This window comes from Eptatretus burgeri, unplaced genomic scaffold, assembly GCF_056783735.1.
Source record: "Eptatretus burgeri isolate ZD-2024b unplaced genomic scaffold, Ebu_testis_v1 Ebu_testis_scaffold_153, whole genome shotgun sequence".
NCBI lineage: Eukaryota > Metazoa > Chordata > Myxini > Myxiniformes > Myxinidae > Eptatretus > Eptatretus burgeri.
Window position 1 is genome coordinate 11,011 of NW_028222103.1, and position 16,343 is coordinate 27,353.

At 49.0% G+C, this 16,343-nt stretch overlaps 1 protein-coding gene across 3 annotated transcripts; it reads left to right on the top strand.

Annotated features, from left to right (window-relative positions):
• The first annotated feature begins 727 nt into the window (after nt 1-727).
• LOC147007467 (gametocyte-specific factor 1-like) lies at nt 728-11,875 on the top strand. Of its 3 annotated transcripts, XM_085867073.1 has the most exons (9): nt 728-964; nt 2,836-2,968; nt 5,597-5,674; nt 7,165-7,231; nt 7,385-7,453; nt 9,739-9,843; nt 10,632-10,679; nt 10,932-11,022; nt 11,246-11,875. In XM_085867073.1, the coding sequence occupies exons 1-8, from the start codon at nt 782-784 to the stop codon at nt 11,017-11,019; spliced, it is 771 nt and encodes a 256-aa protein (XP_085723199.1). In that variant the 5' UTR covers nt 728-781; the 3' UTR covers nt 11,020-11,022; nt 11,246-11,875. The 3 variants fall into 3 exon arrangements, with proteins under 3 accessions (XP_085723199.1, XP_085723201.1, XP_085723202.1); XM_085867075.1 differs by lacking the exon at nt 10,932-11,022; XM_085867076.1 differs by lacking the exon at nt 5,597-5,674.
• Nucleotides 11,876-16,343: the final 4,468 nt, after the last annotated feature.

Genomic DNA, 16,343 nt, shown 5'->3' on the forward strand with positions numbered 1-16,343 from the left:
CGTCCCCGTCCTGGACCTCAACGTCCCCGTCCTGGACCTCAACGTCCCCGTCCTGGATCTCAACGTCCCTGTCTCCGTCCTGGACCTCGACGTCCACGTCCTGGACCTCAACGTCCCCGTCCTGGACCTCAACGTCCCCGTCGTGGACCTCGACGTCCCTGTCCTGGACCTCAACGTCCCCGTCCTGGATCTCAACGTCCCTGTCTCCGTCCTGGACCTCGACGTCCACGTCCTGGACCTCGACGTCCCTGTCCTGGACCTCAACGTCCCCGTCCTGGATCTCAACGTCCCTGTCTCCGTCCTGGACCTCGACGTCCACGTCCTGGACCTCAACGTCCCTGTCCTGGACCTCAACGTCCCCGTCCTGGACCTCAACGTCCTGGACCTCGACCAACAAACCTCCCTCTCACCTATCGACCAGCAAATGTTTTTACATTCATTCCGTCAAGCGTTTCAATGCTCGCAATGCTCCCACTTCTGGGAGAATGTTACGTCGGCGCTTAAAAGCTTATTATATACACCCCCAAGTGCAAGCGGCAGTTTTAAATTCATTAAGTCCAGAGTTTGAGGAGCGCGTGGAAGTCAAACAAACAATAAAACAAAAGGATAAGGAAATAAACAGACAATTCTGGAATGATCGTGGGAGAAATGAATAATCTGTGACACGATGAAGGAAGGGGAATTGTTCGTGCGTCACGGTGATCGTCTTGGGGGCGGGGCGGGGCGGGCGGGGGCGTGTCCACTGGTGACGTCAGTGCGTCACGTCGGTGAGGAAGGAGACATGTGTGAGTTTCGTTCTACTATTTGGTCGTTTCCTGCAGAGGAGCAACCGCAACTGCTCGATGGCCGCAAGATTCCATACATGGGTCGCCTGGACCCCGACCAGACCTTTCCTTGTCCTTACAATAAGAGCCACATCGTGCGGGCCTGTCGCTTCCCCTACCATCTGGTGAAGTGTAAGAAGGTGTGCTGCCATCTTAACTTTGTGACTCTTCAACCTTTAGGATTTTAAATACTGAACAATGTTTCCATTGTGAAGTGTTCATAATAACTGTGAAGACCCCGAGGGGCCTTGGGGAGTGTCGAAGGCGGGAGGATGTGTGAAGCACGTTTCCCACTATTTTCATGAGTTCAGCCATCTTGGATTTCCTTCCCTTCACCAAACGTGTTCGTTTTCAACGGACTCGGTTTCCTTCAAATTCGTCCAAAAACGGCAGAGATGTTGTATCGATGTTTGATTTGAAGCTACGAGGATGGGGATGAGGATGACGAAACGTTTGTAAAATTTGGAGGGAGATGAGTTCACTGAGTTGTCGATGTGTCACCAATAAACAAGGGGAATGGAACAAGTAGGGGGGTTCATCAGTTGTGTCCCACGGAAAACCTCCCCCTCTCACCCCCCGAACAACAAACCTCCCCCTCCTGCCCCACCCCCCGAACAACAAACCTCCCCCTCTCACCCCCCGAACAACAAACCTCCCCTCCCACCCCGAACAACAAACCTCCCCTCCCACCCCCGAACAACAAACCTCCCCCCTCCCACCCCCGAACAACAAACCTCCCCTCCCACCCCCGAACAACAAACCTCCCCTCCCACCCCCTGAACAACAAACCTCCCCCTCTCACCCCCGAACAACAAACCTCCCCTCTCACCCCCGAACAACAAACCTCCCCTCTCACCCCCAGAACAACAAACCTCCCCTCCCACCCCCGAACAACAAACCTCCCCTCCCACCCCCCGAACAACAAACCTCCCCTCTCACCTCCAGAACAACAAACCTCCCCCTCCTGCCCCGCCCCCGACCAACAAACCTCCCCTCCCACCCCCCGAACAACAAACCTCCCCTCCCACCCCCAGAACAACAAACCTCCCCTCCTGCCCCTCCCCGACCAACAAACCTCCCCTCCCACCCCCAGAACAACAAACCTCCCCTCTCACCCCCAAACAACAAACCTCCCCCTCTCACCCCCAGAACAACAAACCTCCCCTCTCACCCCTCGACCAACAAACCTCCCCCTCTCACCCCTCGAACAACAAACCCCCTCTCACCTCCCGACCAGCTAACCTCCCCAACCTACAAACCTCCCCTCCCACCCCTCGACCAACAAACCTCCCCCTCTCACCCCTCGAACAACAACCTCCCCCAGCCTCCTTCCGCCTCGTCTTCTCCCCCTCCCCCCATCTCTCAACGGTTAAGAATCATTTTAAAATAACCCGGTGCATCGTTGTTTGGATGAGAAGAACAAGCCAATTCGATTCTGGTTCGTGTCAGCAGCTCCGACCGATCAGTGAGTTCGTAAACGTAAACGGTTCAGCCTGACGGAGGTTTGTGCTCCACCGGGTGTCCTTCCAGTGAACTTTGTTATGAGAATCAGCTTTGGGAAAACATCACGATGAACCATCTCAACACGGACTTCACTCAAGGCAGAAAACCCCCTTGGAGGAGAAGTGGCCAAATGAAGTCCTCACAACCTCCATCGGACCAACCTTAGTCCTCCTGTCAAGTTTGTTTGACATTGAATAAGTAACAACCGAAGGTCTCGCGGTGAAAAGGACGGACAGACAGATCGACACGAATTGTTCATTTTAATATGTTGTCAATCCTGGTATGGATGGGATGGGGGGGGGGGCAATCCCACAGTCTACTGTGTAATAAGTACTCACGCTCACCCTCACTGTCATCATAACTCACATCTGCCTTCCTTTTAAATCAGGTTTATTTATTTATTAATGTTACACATACCTCCAGTGCAGAGTGTGCTGTCGTCAGATTCCTTGTTCTTTATCCTTTCCTCGCAATAACTACCTCCCCACCCCACCCCACCCCACCCAAGAACTATCCCATCATTGCTCGTGAGATGGATCACTGTCCATTCAACTCTCTTCACGTGCTGCCCAAGCCCGAGATGAAGCACCACCTGGTGGTCTGCCCAGACAATGGCAGAATTTCTCAGGACATCGCATGCGGTACATAGACTCTGCTTTGTACGAGTACGTTCCGTTAAGAATCGAAGTTCTCCTCGAACTTTGGGCTCGGATCGGGCTGAAAAATTCCCTCGGCTGGTTCTCACACACCACGTGACACGTCATGTGATCACTTGCGTGCACTTTTGTGAACCGGTTGAAATGTTGTTGTGAAAGTGTTTTGTTGCAGCAACGGCAATCATCGTCCGTGAGCCAGCCGAGACTCGGCCACCACGAATGGGGACGAAAAGCCGCTGTGTTGTCCAGTTTTTGTTGTTGTTTGCAGTAAATGATAAAATGTGATTGAACATCTCGAAAGAGCAGCTGAACCACATTTTTTTTTTGGCGGCCATCTTGGAAAATGGCTCCCTCTTTTGATCACATCTCTGAAAATTGACGATAACTTTGCAACGGTTGATCTGAGGCACATACAACCCTCGGTAAGATATGTTCAGCGTAAAGTTTGGCACGTGCCGGTGTAAGTTTTGTAAACATCGGTCCATTGGATTCCGAAATAATCGAGAAAATCGGTCACAATTTGGATCCTTCACGTTTCAGATGATGACCTGCAAACTGATGTCATCGCCGTCTGACGAGTCCTGCTGGTCATGCTCTGGCTCCTCGTCATCACCGGCCATGTTGGAGCGAGTGTTCAACTTGCACACCGCCGCACATTTCAGGCCGTTGTTGATGTACGAGCGTTTGGTTGGCCAACAAGAGCGAGGACGCTTTCACATCATCAACCTGAGAAGGGCTTCGGGAGCGGGGGATCGTGTCATCCACCGGATAACAAGGCTGCCATCTTCACTTGTTGTCCATCCGTGCTCTTGACTGGGGTTTGGAATATCTGGCGAATTTGACGAAACTCCGTCGCGATGTGGCCGCCTGGTAGTTCGGTCGACGTGTGTGCTGTCGGAGCGTATCCTCATGTCCGTTGCTACTCTTGTTTGGAAGAAATAGACACAGCACTATGTATGGAAAAGCTTTGAGGAGGTTTGTCGGGTGGCGTGGGGGACCTCTTCCCATGTGCGTGCATCCGTCCGTCTCTCCAGTGCTTGCCTTGAACAACCTTGACAGGCAAGAGGAAGTCCTGAGTGGAGCAGGAACCTCACATCGTGTCGACGGAGTCGTCGTTCGACCGACATCCTCATGTGCGCCGCTGAAACCAGTCACGACTGCATCCACGAAGGATACAAAACGAACAATAAAGGAACCAGGTGCACTACGACCGGTACACGTTCGTACCACCCTGTTTGGGAACATGGTTCGAATTTCTCAAAGGAAATTGGAAATGCGTGATGTCCTGCATCATCCTGTCAGACCATTTCCCTGGGCATTGACAAACGGTGATGGTACTATGAAGAAACAACAAAGGCCATTTTGTCGAAACACCTCGAGAGCAAAGTCTTGTTGAGCAGAGGACGTCCCTCATCCTCGTGCCGCACTCATCGATGCCGTGCGACTCGTGCGTGACATGCTCGGTGAGAATCGAGCATTTCAGTGATGCGTATATGCCTCAGATCAGCCATTTTCCAAGATGGCCACCAAAAAGGTGGTTCAGCTGCTCTTTCGAGATGTTCAATCACATATCCTATTTATTTACTGCACACATCAAGCCAACTGGAAAATACAGCGGCTTATAGTCCTCATTCCTGGTGGTCAACTCCAAAACATCGATGGCTGGTTCATGGACCATAACGGTGTGAACATGTGCAGGCCAGCACAAACTACCAGGTTTTCCTTACCTCTTGATGACATTTATTGTTTGATGGTGTTTGTTCATTAAATTCAGCACAAAGAGGGGTTAACTTTTTTAATGTACTCGTCCTCTGTTCTTTTGTGGTGCCATCAGGAATTAGTCATTTCCGAAAGAGCTGATTGAAGTGCACACCTCCCTCCCCAAGACTTTCTGCTTTTGGTGCCGTGAGAAGGTCCTGGTACTCAATGGTTCACTCATGAAGAATATTTCACACAGAGAGAGAGTTAGAGACGATAAAGTGGAGTGGAGAAGACGTGAAGGAAGGACCTGGAGCACAAAAACGAAGACACCACGAACGAGAAGCTCAGGACAAATCTGCTTGAGGAATCACGTTCTGGAAACCATGACGTCATTGGGATTCACCTGGACGTGGACGCCATTCCAGGAGATCGTGTGAGCGTTTTCCTTGCAGGCGATGAAGAAGCAGCATCGACTCATGATGCTTCCCATGCGCAGCGAGCCGGAAGTCTGCTGAGCGAACGTGCTTGAGTACCTTCAGGGTACTGAGCGGTGTACTTGTTTTGGGGGGGCAAGATGGTCGAACCGCTTCCGTTAATCCCTGAACAATCACAACTACCCGTCTGGTCGTTCTCGACAAGGTGCGTGAGAGTATTAGCATCCACGAAGAAGACTCTATCAGGGCGTTTGTTCACATTTGGGCCTTGGTACCTTTGTGAGGATTGAAGCGTACATCTCACGCGTACAATTGTGCCGCAGGGAGTTGATTGATGTTTATGATTAAGTTGTAAGTTTTTTCTGGAAGCATTTTTTGATTTAACAGCATACAAATAGTCGAGTACAGTGATTTATAATTTTGTTTGATTTGTTAATATTTCCATTAATGTGCTGCCTGATTGTGACCTGTTCCTCAGAGGTGGAGGGAAGGGATTTTCCAGTGAGCGAAATAAAAGATCGGGATATCAATTCAATGAAGGAAGACTGGGAAGATGGTGATGCTCAAATTTTATTTCACTGCCATTCCATGACTTTTTTCCCCCCTTTCCGGACACCTTCCTCTTCCCTTGATTACGCTGCTTTGCCCATCGATCTGCCTCTTCCTTGCTTCTGCTCCCCACAATCCCTTGACTTTCCCCTTCTCTAATCTCATTCCATTTTTCCATCCTTCGTCTTTCTGTTTCCTCCTCCTTCCTTGCCATCTCCTCCTCCTTCCCCAGTGAACACCGTATTTACTTGATCCTACATTTACTTCTTTTGCTTCCTGCTATTGAGGCTCGTGGTGGCCTGCAACACAAATCGTGCACATCCACGAGACAACACCAGATTTGGTTTGACCCGGAAGCAATTGAACTTTATGAGTTGAGGCTTGGCATCCATTTTAGGTCCATCACGGTGAACACTATCCAGCTTATCCTCCGCCGCATCGAATGTCTCGGCAAAGAGATTATTCACCAGAGCCAAGCAATCTTCACCTTTCTGCTGGAGGAGACCAACGACGTTGGTCTGATGATCTGATGCACGATTGATCTCAGCACGATCAGCCATAATTTTCTCCTTCTTGGTCATCCATGTTGTAACCCCCGCCAGTTCTTCCACATTTGACTCGAGCGAGGCGATCCATTTACCTTGAGATTCGATAGATTCGTTGATGTTGGTTTCCAACGTATCAATCCGATTTCGTCAGTCCGTCTGCCCAGCACGGATCTCAGTGAGTGCTTGACGAACTGTTCGAGTTCAACGTTGGAAGAGGAGGGCGTTCCGCTCGAGGTTGAGACTTCCGCTCAAGGAGGGCGTTCCACTCGAGGTTGAGGCTTCCGCTCGAGGTTGAGGCTTCCGCTCGAGGAGGGCGTTCCGCTCGAGGTTGAGGTTTCCGCTCGAGGAGGGCGTTCCGCTCGAGGTTGAGGCTTCCACTCGAGGTTGAGGCTTCCGCTCGAGTTCGAGGCTTCCGCTCGAGGAGGGCGTTCCGCTCGAGGTTGAGACTTCCGCTTGAGGAGGGCGTTCCACTCGAGGTTGAGGCTTCCGCTCGAGGTTGAGGCTTCCGCTCGAGGAGGGCGTTCCGCTCGAGGTTGAGGTTTCCGCTCGAGGAGGGCGTTCCGCTCGAGGTTGAGGCTTCCGCTCGAGGAGGGTGGTCCTTCAAGCTACCTTTCCTCCGACTTCTTTCATTTACACCATTTTCCTCTCTATTTTCCTTTTCTCATGTTTCCCCACATTCTCATGATGACCGTCATCATCTCCATTTTGTTTCCTGGTCTCTCCTCCCCCACCACTTCCTTTATTCCTTCTGTTCCCATGTATTATTTTAACATTGTTTAACCTCTCTGCCTTCATTATCCTCATCATCGAGACCACCCCTCCATCAATTCCTGCTTCATCCCTCAATTTTTTTTTCCTTTCCTCCTTTTATCACACTCTCCCCTCCTTTTGTCACATTCTTCTTCATTGATCACATTTCAATGCAAATGTGCATTTTGTTGTCCTCCAGAGATGCAAGACCCTCGTGTATTCTTATGGGGCTTCCGGAATTTCAACAATGGGGACACCTTCTCAAAGTACGTCGCAAACACTCGCTTCTTGTCACCATTTTTGTTCGTTTCAGGTCTTTGGGAATTTGCTGGTGGGTGTGACCTGAACAATGTGATGTTTTTTTGTGTGTTTGTTTTAACTCCTCTACCCCATCCCCTTGACCCCCTTCTCCATGACAGTTTGAACAGGCAGATGAGGAAGGTGTACAAAGAACATCTGAAAAAAATAATCATGGAACAACCATCGAGGTTTGATGTACTTTTACAAAATATGTTAAACTATTTTTAGTGTTCAGTTTCGAACCAAAACCTTTGTACATTTGATGCCTCTTCGTGTTTCAGCAATTTGTACAAGTACTGAGAATCTCCCTTTCTCCATAAATCGTGATGGCCGCTGGAGACAAATGACCGATCGAGTGTCGATTGAAAGCCAGAGGTTTATTCCTCTTTTAGTTTGAATATTCCCAGCCGGTTGTTGACCACAGAAGGAAGGATGGGGGTGTGTGCGATGCACTCATCCTGTTGGTCACAATCCATGCAGCGATAGCCAGTGCGGCACCTGGTTCCTGATACCTCACGAGTGAAGGGGTTTGTAATCTGTACCCAGGTTTGTAGTTACCCTCGTGCGAAGCGATAAGTTGACGTTAAACAACTTGTTCACTTTCTGCCTTCACTGTTTATAATCGAGCAATTGCTCGATTTCAATTGAACGGTCGATTTTGAACAATGGAGAACGTTCATCGGAAGACGACACCTGCAGTTTATCAGAACGTCGGCTCTGAATTTGGAAAGTTGTATGAAACCGTGCGTGCGCACACAGGACTAAGGTATTTGTTTTAGTCTGTCCGCTTGTACGGCAGTCAAACAAAATTCAAAATCATTTCAAACAGGAAGTCTGTTTTTCGGGATGTCATAAAGGACACAAACAATAAGCATGAACAACTAATTTAATGTGTTACGTCAGGTGGTGGAAAGGCCAGCAACTGCGGTGAACTCCCGAAAAAGCTTCTTTTGTTTGTTTTGTTTTTTACTTTTAAAATCTTTATTTTATTTCGATTGAATTATTGACTTCAACACCAGAACACAAATCGCCTTGTTGGTACTTTCAAAAACCTTCAGTTTAGCAATACTTGGACACAATATTTTTCTATTTTGTGTCATCTCGACCAATTGCCTCTCTCTCTCTCTCTCTCTCTCTCTCTCTCTCTCTCTCTCTCTCTCTCTCTCTCTCTCTCTCTCTCTCTCTCTCTCTCTCTCTCTCTCTCTCTCTCTCTCTCTCTCTCTCTCTCTCTCTCTCTCTCTCTCTCTCTCTCTTTCTCTCTCTCTCTCTCTCTCTCTCTCTCTCTCTCTCTCTCTCTCTCTCTCTCTCTCTCTCTCTCTCTCTCTCCACTTAACTGTGGATCATCGACATTCAGACAAAATCGTGGCTCTTTGGAAATATAGATATGCAATAATCAAGAGTTTAAAAGACCTTCCCCATTTACTTTTTTATTAACACCATGGGGGAAGGTTTTCCGTGAACTCTCAGGTTCCCTCCACCAGCGAAGGTTATGTTCTCACCCGTAAGTCTGTCTGTCCTCTTGTTTGTTTGTCTGTGCACAGGATATCTCAAAAAGTTTTGGACAGATTCAGACGAAGCTTGGGGGACAGGTTGGGTGTGTGACCAGGAAGAATTGATTTAATTTTGGTGAAGATCCAAATCTGGATCTGAGAATTTTTAAAGTCATTCTTCACCATTGAGTGATTGGGCTGAAACCGATGTTTCGCACAATATCTCAAAAAGTTGTGGACGAGTTATGAAAAAACAAGGTGGATGAGTTGATTAGGTGACAAGAACCAGCCAATTTGATCTTGGTTCAGGTACGGATACAGCTTGGGCCTATCAAAACGTAAACTGTTCAGCCGGGTGGAGATATATGCTCTACCGAGTGCCTTTGTAGTTTAAAATTGTTTTTTGTATTGCTAAGTTGTGTACTATTTGTAAAATGCATGCTTGTTCACCACGACCCAATGGCTTCTGCAGTATGTCGGATATAAAATCCGCCATATTTACCCCACATATGCGGCGTGAAAAGTGAGGTTAAGCATTTCGTTCACTCAGTGGTGGATTAACACACGGTCACGCAGGACCCGTGCCCAGGGACCCAAGCTTCACGTGGGCCACTCCCCCGACCCCCATTGGACATAGTCCTACACCAAATGTCCAATGGGGATCGGGGGAGTGCTCGTCACACTCCACATGCTTCGATTTACCCGCCGATCACATCACGTGCCTTCTGGTCGAATGGCTTGCATTAGCGGGAACAATCGTCTGGGTGGCAGACGGGCGGTTGCTCTTTGCGGATTACGCGGTTTCACCGTGTGAGACATAATCCACGGCATTCCTGTCAGGGTACATTTAAAGATCAATGCTTTGGGCCTTGTCCAGGAAGAAGTGGCATTTTATCGGTGACTCGTTGCCTTGCTGCTGAAAGAACCCCACGGTGGTTTTAGCGGAGTATAGTTTTGTGATGGTACGTTCATGTTTCTTGCAGCCCCCCTGCTCCTCGCCTGCCGAGCAGTTTGCCAAAAGTGTGGCGTGAAGCCCGAATAAAAGAGGAACATGAGAAGAGTTTCTCATTAGGAAGGGGCAAACATCTGTAAGTTTTGAGTTTATTTTTTTTTGTTGTTGTTCATTTTTCGTTTGTTCCTGATACGTGAAACCCAAGCCGACAGAAAACTTTTTTGGAACACCACCTGCATTTTCCATCCAATCATCATGAAGCTGTTTTTTTAAATAAAAAAAACATCTCCATGGGTCGGCACACCTCCGTTGAAAATGTTGCGTCCATCGCCCAAGCGATTGTGGTTAACACTGATTTCAAATCGAATAAAGGGGAAGAAGTGAGGTCGGAAAAAATCGGGCCTCGGCCGACATTCCACAACATGGTCGAGGATGCTTCTGGATGCCCACGACTCGTTATTATTATTATTATTTATTTTAAAGGTCTTTCCAGTGCTTTTCCACCATGCTCGAGCACCCTGTTAATATCTGGATATTTTGGGGGTGAACTGCAGTGTTTAATTAGGAACCATCTTGCACTTAATGGGCTCAGAAAAAGAAGAGTCGACCTGTTGGGTAAACAACAGCATCAGGTTTGCAATCAGAATTGCAGGATGCAAACAAAGCAAGGCTTTTCCTTCCATTAATTATCAAAGCTCCTGGGTGAATTCCCCAAAGTTTGCCATTCCTGTAATCGTGCCAAGATGACTTGGTTAAAACACAAAACATCGAGCATGCCTCATGGTGGTGAGAAAGGCAGTGGTGGCGAGACGCATCGGTGGAGTAAAGAAGCAGATCGGCCGCACATCTCGAAAATGTTCATCTGAAATCGTTTTATTGCTTCGTCCGTGCCAAACACTCCTCCTTGTCCTTTCCAACCCACAGTGCTCAAATCGCTGCACACTTTGGCAAGGATTGGAGCATCAAGGCTCAGTAAGTATCACTCTGGGTGAAAGTTGGTGGAGAACATTATCTTTGGGTTTTCTTGCATGTCTGAGCAATCGTATCATTGGCAGACTTCACAAAGACTTGTGAACACCTGTAACCTCACTCCTGAGCTCCACCCCTATACCTATCGGCCAAATGGCGTCTCTGGTGTTTACCCTTTGACCATAGGCACACACATGTCACAGTGAAAGGGTACATTTCCTATTATGTTTATTCTAATTTATTAATTTGCAACAGTGTGGTACGTGACAGGTTGTATGATGGGCGACACCGACCAACTTTGTCCCACATGATTCCAAAGATGTTTCGTGCAATGATCTGGTGAAAGGTTGTTCTGCTCACCTGCATGTCATAACCATTGAGAGAATGCATTGTAAAAAAAATTAATTAATGTAAGTCTCCTTTTATTCTTGGGTGTTGGATGGGATTGTGCTGATAAGTACAGTATATCTGTGGATTTAATATTTTACTCGATCGCACACCTTGATCTGATCCCCTGGGATTGTCCGTCATCCAAGCTGTTCACCGAGGTTTAACACCTTCCTCCCCAGGGTTCCAGGTGGTCTTGCTGCCCGAACTGCGTGCATGAAGCCAAACGAAACGGGAGGAGAAGACGTTTAACTTCGGATCCTACCGGCCGTCAAGTTCCCTGGTACGAGCCGTGGGGTTCACTCGTTTTATTTCCACACGTCTTCCCATTGACCAGGTCCTTTGTCCTCCGTTGCTGGGGTGACGTCATGTTTTCCCCCTCCCATTTGATCTTGTGTGTTTTACTATTATCTGTCAAAAAAAAAATTAAACTTTTTTCTTGCATTGTTCTCCAATTGTGGAAGCTTGTGCTTGCGAGTGAAACCGAGGTTGAGGAAAACCATGTGCTCATGGATGGAAGCGTAGAACGAGTCAATATTGAATGAAAAGGTGGGAAATGTCTGTTTTAAGATGTGACAAAGAAGCGGTAGGCCAGCGAGATAGGCTCGGTCCGAGAGGGATGTGCACGGTTGCTGTAACAATGGGTCTGAATCCCGACCCAGCTAAAAATTCCCACTTTGGTGTTTCATCTCCAGGACAAGGCATTGTGTGCGTTGTCCATGTCAAGGACATTTGTTTGTGTTGTTTGAATTTAAAAGTGATCACTGTACTTGCCATGATCTTTTTCTTGCATTAAAATTTTGCAAAATAAATTTCTTTCCATCCTGAATCAAAAAAAACCTCAAAACACACACACACACACACAAACATGTATTACCGTTTTTTGTGCTTTTTAAAAAAGATCATTCAAAGAAAAAAAAAAATTTATAACAAAGCCAGAGTGGAACAAAAATGATGTGGGTCTAATAGTCCATGGGTCTAGGCCAGAAATTCCACTTGTCGGTACCATCTGAGGAAACCAATCCTAGTTATGATTTTTGAATTGGTGTATATATATATATATATATTGTTGCGAATTCGCGCCCGCCGGAGTGCGATCGGCCACGTGACTCGAATCGCGGCACGTCGCCCACAGGACGGACAATTCAGTCGTGACCCTCCGGGAACTATCGCCCGGAGCCAGTCACGGGTGGGCCTTTCGACCTCACCACAATCGTGCCATTCGGCCACCCGCGTAGGATAGGGTTGTTCGCCAAACTCGACCTACCTAAGTACCCACGCGGATGGTAAACCGGGCGATCGTACCTCGCCGCAGGTCGACTCCGGACACGAGCCGCTTGGGCGGCCCGTTCCGTACTATCGGGATAACCGAGCGGTGTTATCGTCGACCTCGACGGTTCAGATTATTTCCCGGGCGTTTTGCACCCACTACGAACCCTTAACGTGAAGCAGGATGGAGATTCAATTCGAGAAAAGACGAAGCGAAACGGGAAAACAGTTCACACAATGGACATTTATTTCCCGACACACGGAAAGCACGTATATTCAGCCATACAGTCAAAATGCACATATCGCAATTAAAACAACAACAAAAAACAACAACGACGCAGAGTTAATACCGACTGCGCGCACACACGGCAACACTTATACAGCTCTACTTCACAGACGGCGCCAACACACATTTACACAAAAGCAAAGAAAAGAAGCCACCCTCATAGACAAGGAGGCAGACAGGCCTGGAGGCCAAATGTGCGCGTGACCAGGAGGAGCGGCCAGGTCCGCGAGACCGGGTGGGAGGGGGGGTCCTACCCGCGTCCTCGTGACGCGTTGGCGGGCGAGCCGCAAATGTGGGCGCGCAGCTGCGCCCCTTCTCCGTGCTCCTTGGCGGGTTTCGTTGGCACGACGTTTGGGGTGGGGTGGTAACGGGGACCCCTTTTGCACTATCTCAGCGCGGGGGAAAGGGGGAATTGTTGATGCCCTGGGGGAGGGAGATGGCTGGCTGGCTTGGGTCCCGTGATGAGACGAGCGATTCTCCACACCGTAAACTCGTCACCGACCCCCGTCCTCGCCTCGGACCCGAGCTCCCTTGCTTGCAGTTCCACCGCGACTCTTCTCCGTTCCGCACTCTCCTCACCCGACCGACCCGACTCTCTTTTCCAAACTCTCCCCAGCCGACTCCAGAACCCAACTGACTTCATTCGCCTTGCGCTCGCCTTCTTATAGGCTGGCAGGAGCAGTTAATATGCAAATATTCGGAGCAGAATGACCTCGGGGGCGGAGCCACGCTCGCCCATTGGTCGGAGGAAACCTCCCCTGATCCTAGAATTTGCATTTTTTTTTTTTTTGTATACCTTGGTCGAGGCTCGTATGAGAGCGAACACACAACTCACAGCAAGGAGGCATGAGACAAGAGGGGCGGGAGTGGAAGGGACAAAACAGTGGGGAACAGACACATTAGGTGAACTGTGGAAGGGAGAGGGATGGGGATGGGACGGGGAACATGGCGAAGAAAAGATGGACATTTCAGGGACTTTCAGGAAGGAAAGCAGGAGAAATGAAGGAAGAGGGCTTGGGTGGATTATCGGGGGTAGAAAAGATCGAGGATTTGGATGGGGGAAGAAATGAAGGAAGAGGGCTTGGGTGGATTATCGGGGGTAGAAAAGATCGAGGATTTGGATGGGGGAAGATAAGAGGTGGTGGTGAACAGCTGTTTTGAAAGCCTGGAGGGAAGAATGGGAAAGAATAGAGTGAGGAAGTTTATTCCAAAGGCGGGAAAAAAGAGGAATGAAAGAGTGAAGATGAGCAGTGATTCGTGATTTTGGTAGTTTTACCAGAAGGGGGTTGTTGGCGGACCTTGAGCGCCCTGTGGAAATGTGGTGGGGACAAATCGCAGAGAGAGCAGGGGGCAAGGCTGGAGAGGAGTCGGTAGAAGACAGAAAGACCACCGACCAACCTGCGGTGATTGAGTGAGAGGCCCAAAGACTCAGCTTCATTGCGGGAGATGCCGATGATCTTAAATGCCCTGGTTTCGACAGCGTGAAGCCGAGAAAGGTGGGAGGCAGGAGCACCAGCCCAGAGGGGAGAGCAGTACTCCATCAGGCTACGGACAAAAGCTTTGTAAGTGGTCAGGAGCTCAAGAGGGCCGAGGAAGGACTTGGCACGACGGAGGATTCCCAGTCGGCGACTGGCTTTTGAGGCGAGGTTGGAAATGTGACTTTCCCAGGAAAGGTCATGGCAGATAGTGAGACCTAGAAGCTTGAAAGAAAAGACTTCTTCCAGAGGATTGTTGAGAAAGTGGATGGGGGGGTTTTGTAAACGGTCCTTTCGAAGAGACATAGTGAGAGTGTGAGATTTGTGTGGATTGAAAGACATGTTCCACGTGTTGGACCAGTTTGTGATTTTATCCAGATCTGCAGTGAGCGAAGAAGCTGCTGCTTGCCGGTCTGAGGGATGGCAGATGGTACGGCAGAGGGTGGAGTCGTCGGCAAAGAGAAATAGAGGATTTTCCAGCATATATCGACTTCACACACACGCACCTGTAGGCGGGGCCAAGCCGCCCCGAGCTCGCTAATTGGACGGAGGAAAAGTGGGCGTGTAGCGTTTGTGATCCGAATTTTCCCTTGGGAAAGGCCGCTATTTGCGCTCGCGGCTCTGTACGCTCGGCACCAAACGCTGAACGGGCCCAAAACAGCCCGACGTTCAGTGTTCACAGGTGGTGCGGAAATGGCCGCAGAAGGAGAGAGGTGAAGGTGGTGGAGGGTTTTCGGTGGTGGTTTGATGGTAATGGTGCCGTTTGGGAATGGCGGTGATGTGATGATGTGGGAGCGAGCGTAGATGGTGGCGGTGGCGTGGTTGTTGTGTGATGGCGGTTGAGACATGGTTGGTTCAAAATAAAGATAGAACAGAAAAATTGGCTAACTCAAAGCGTCGTAGCCCGGATGAATCACATAAATTCTCTCTATACAACGGGTTTGGGCTAACTCCACATGTACTTAGAGATATCTCACCTCCGGGACCTGAATGGTGGCTTGCGAATTTCCACAGCCGTAACACGATACATATATATATATATATATATATATATATATATATATATATATATATATATATATATATATATATATATATATATATATATATATATACTATATATCCAAATTTGATCGGAGAGTTGTGCCAGCATGGCAACAGAGCCAGCAGGGCATGCTGCAACAGAGGGCTGCACTGATGTGGCGGTACGGCCAGCGTAGCAGGCTGCCACAGAAGGTCGCTCCGGTGTAGTCGCATGGCCAGCTGAGTGAACTGCTTTGGAGAGTCACATTGACGTGACCGCACGGCAAGCTGAGCAAACTGCTGTAGAGGGTCGTGTTGGCGTGGCGGCACAGCCAGCGGAGCAGGCTGCTTTAAAGGGGCACACCGGTGTGGTGGCACGGCGAGCAGAGCGTGCAGCTCCAGAGGGGCGCACCAGCCTGGCCGGACGGCCAGGTGAGCGAACTGCTGCAGAGGGTCGGGCTGGCATAGCGGAACGACCAGCAGAGCAGGCTTCCACAAACAGAAACACAAACCCCTTCTCTTGGTACTTCGTACTGACTTACTCACGAAGCCTTGGAATTGCAGGAAGGTGGCAACATGGCGGATGCCACATGATGGTGCCGCATCATCGCTTGAACGCGTGCAAATGTCCCAGGTATGAATTTGTCCACCTGCACACAGAATAAAGTGTTTTACAACATTGTTTATGGGTTCAGAGACCCAACCATGCTCGAAGCTGAACTTTGTTCCCCATTTTGCGGGTGGTATGGCCATGGTAACTGGTAACGGCAGCTTAACAACAGGTGTGTGTGTGTGTGTGTGTGTGTGTGTGTGTGTGTGTGTGTGTGTGTGTGTGTGTGTGTGTGTGTGTGTGTGTGTGTGTGTGTGTGTGTGTCTGCAACGCGAGGCTCCACAGCACAAACCAGCAAACCGATAATTTATTGAAGTATGACATGTTTCACAAGCAGGGTGATTCAGTGTTCTCGTGTGAATACCTGTATGGCTCCTGATACAGGTAAATCCATGTTCAAATCCCACCCTTGTAATCCATGTAAAAGTACATCGACGTCTACTAATGTCTTTCTCCCGCATGTGATATATAGTATTGGCAAGTCCTCGACGAGTCGACGTCGAACAACGGAGAAAATAATGTTTGGTGTGTAAACGATCTATTTATTACGTATGCAAATATGGCGGATTTTCGGACTTCAACATCTTTCTCGTCCACTTTTGTTTCCAGAGTCGAGG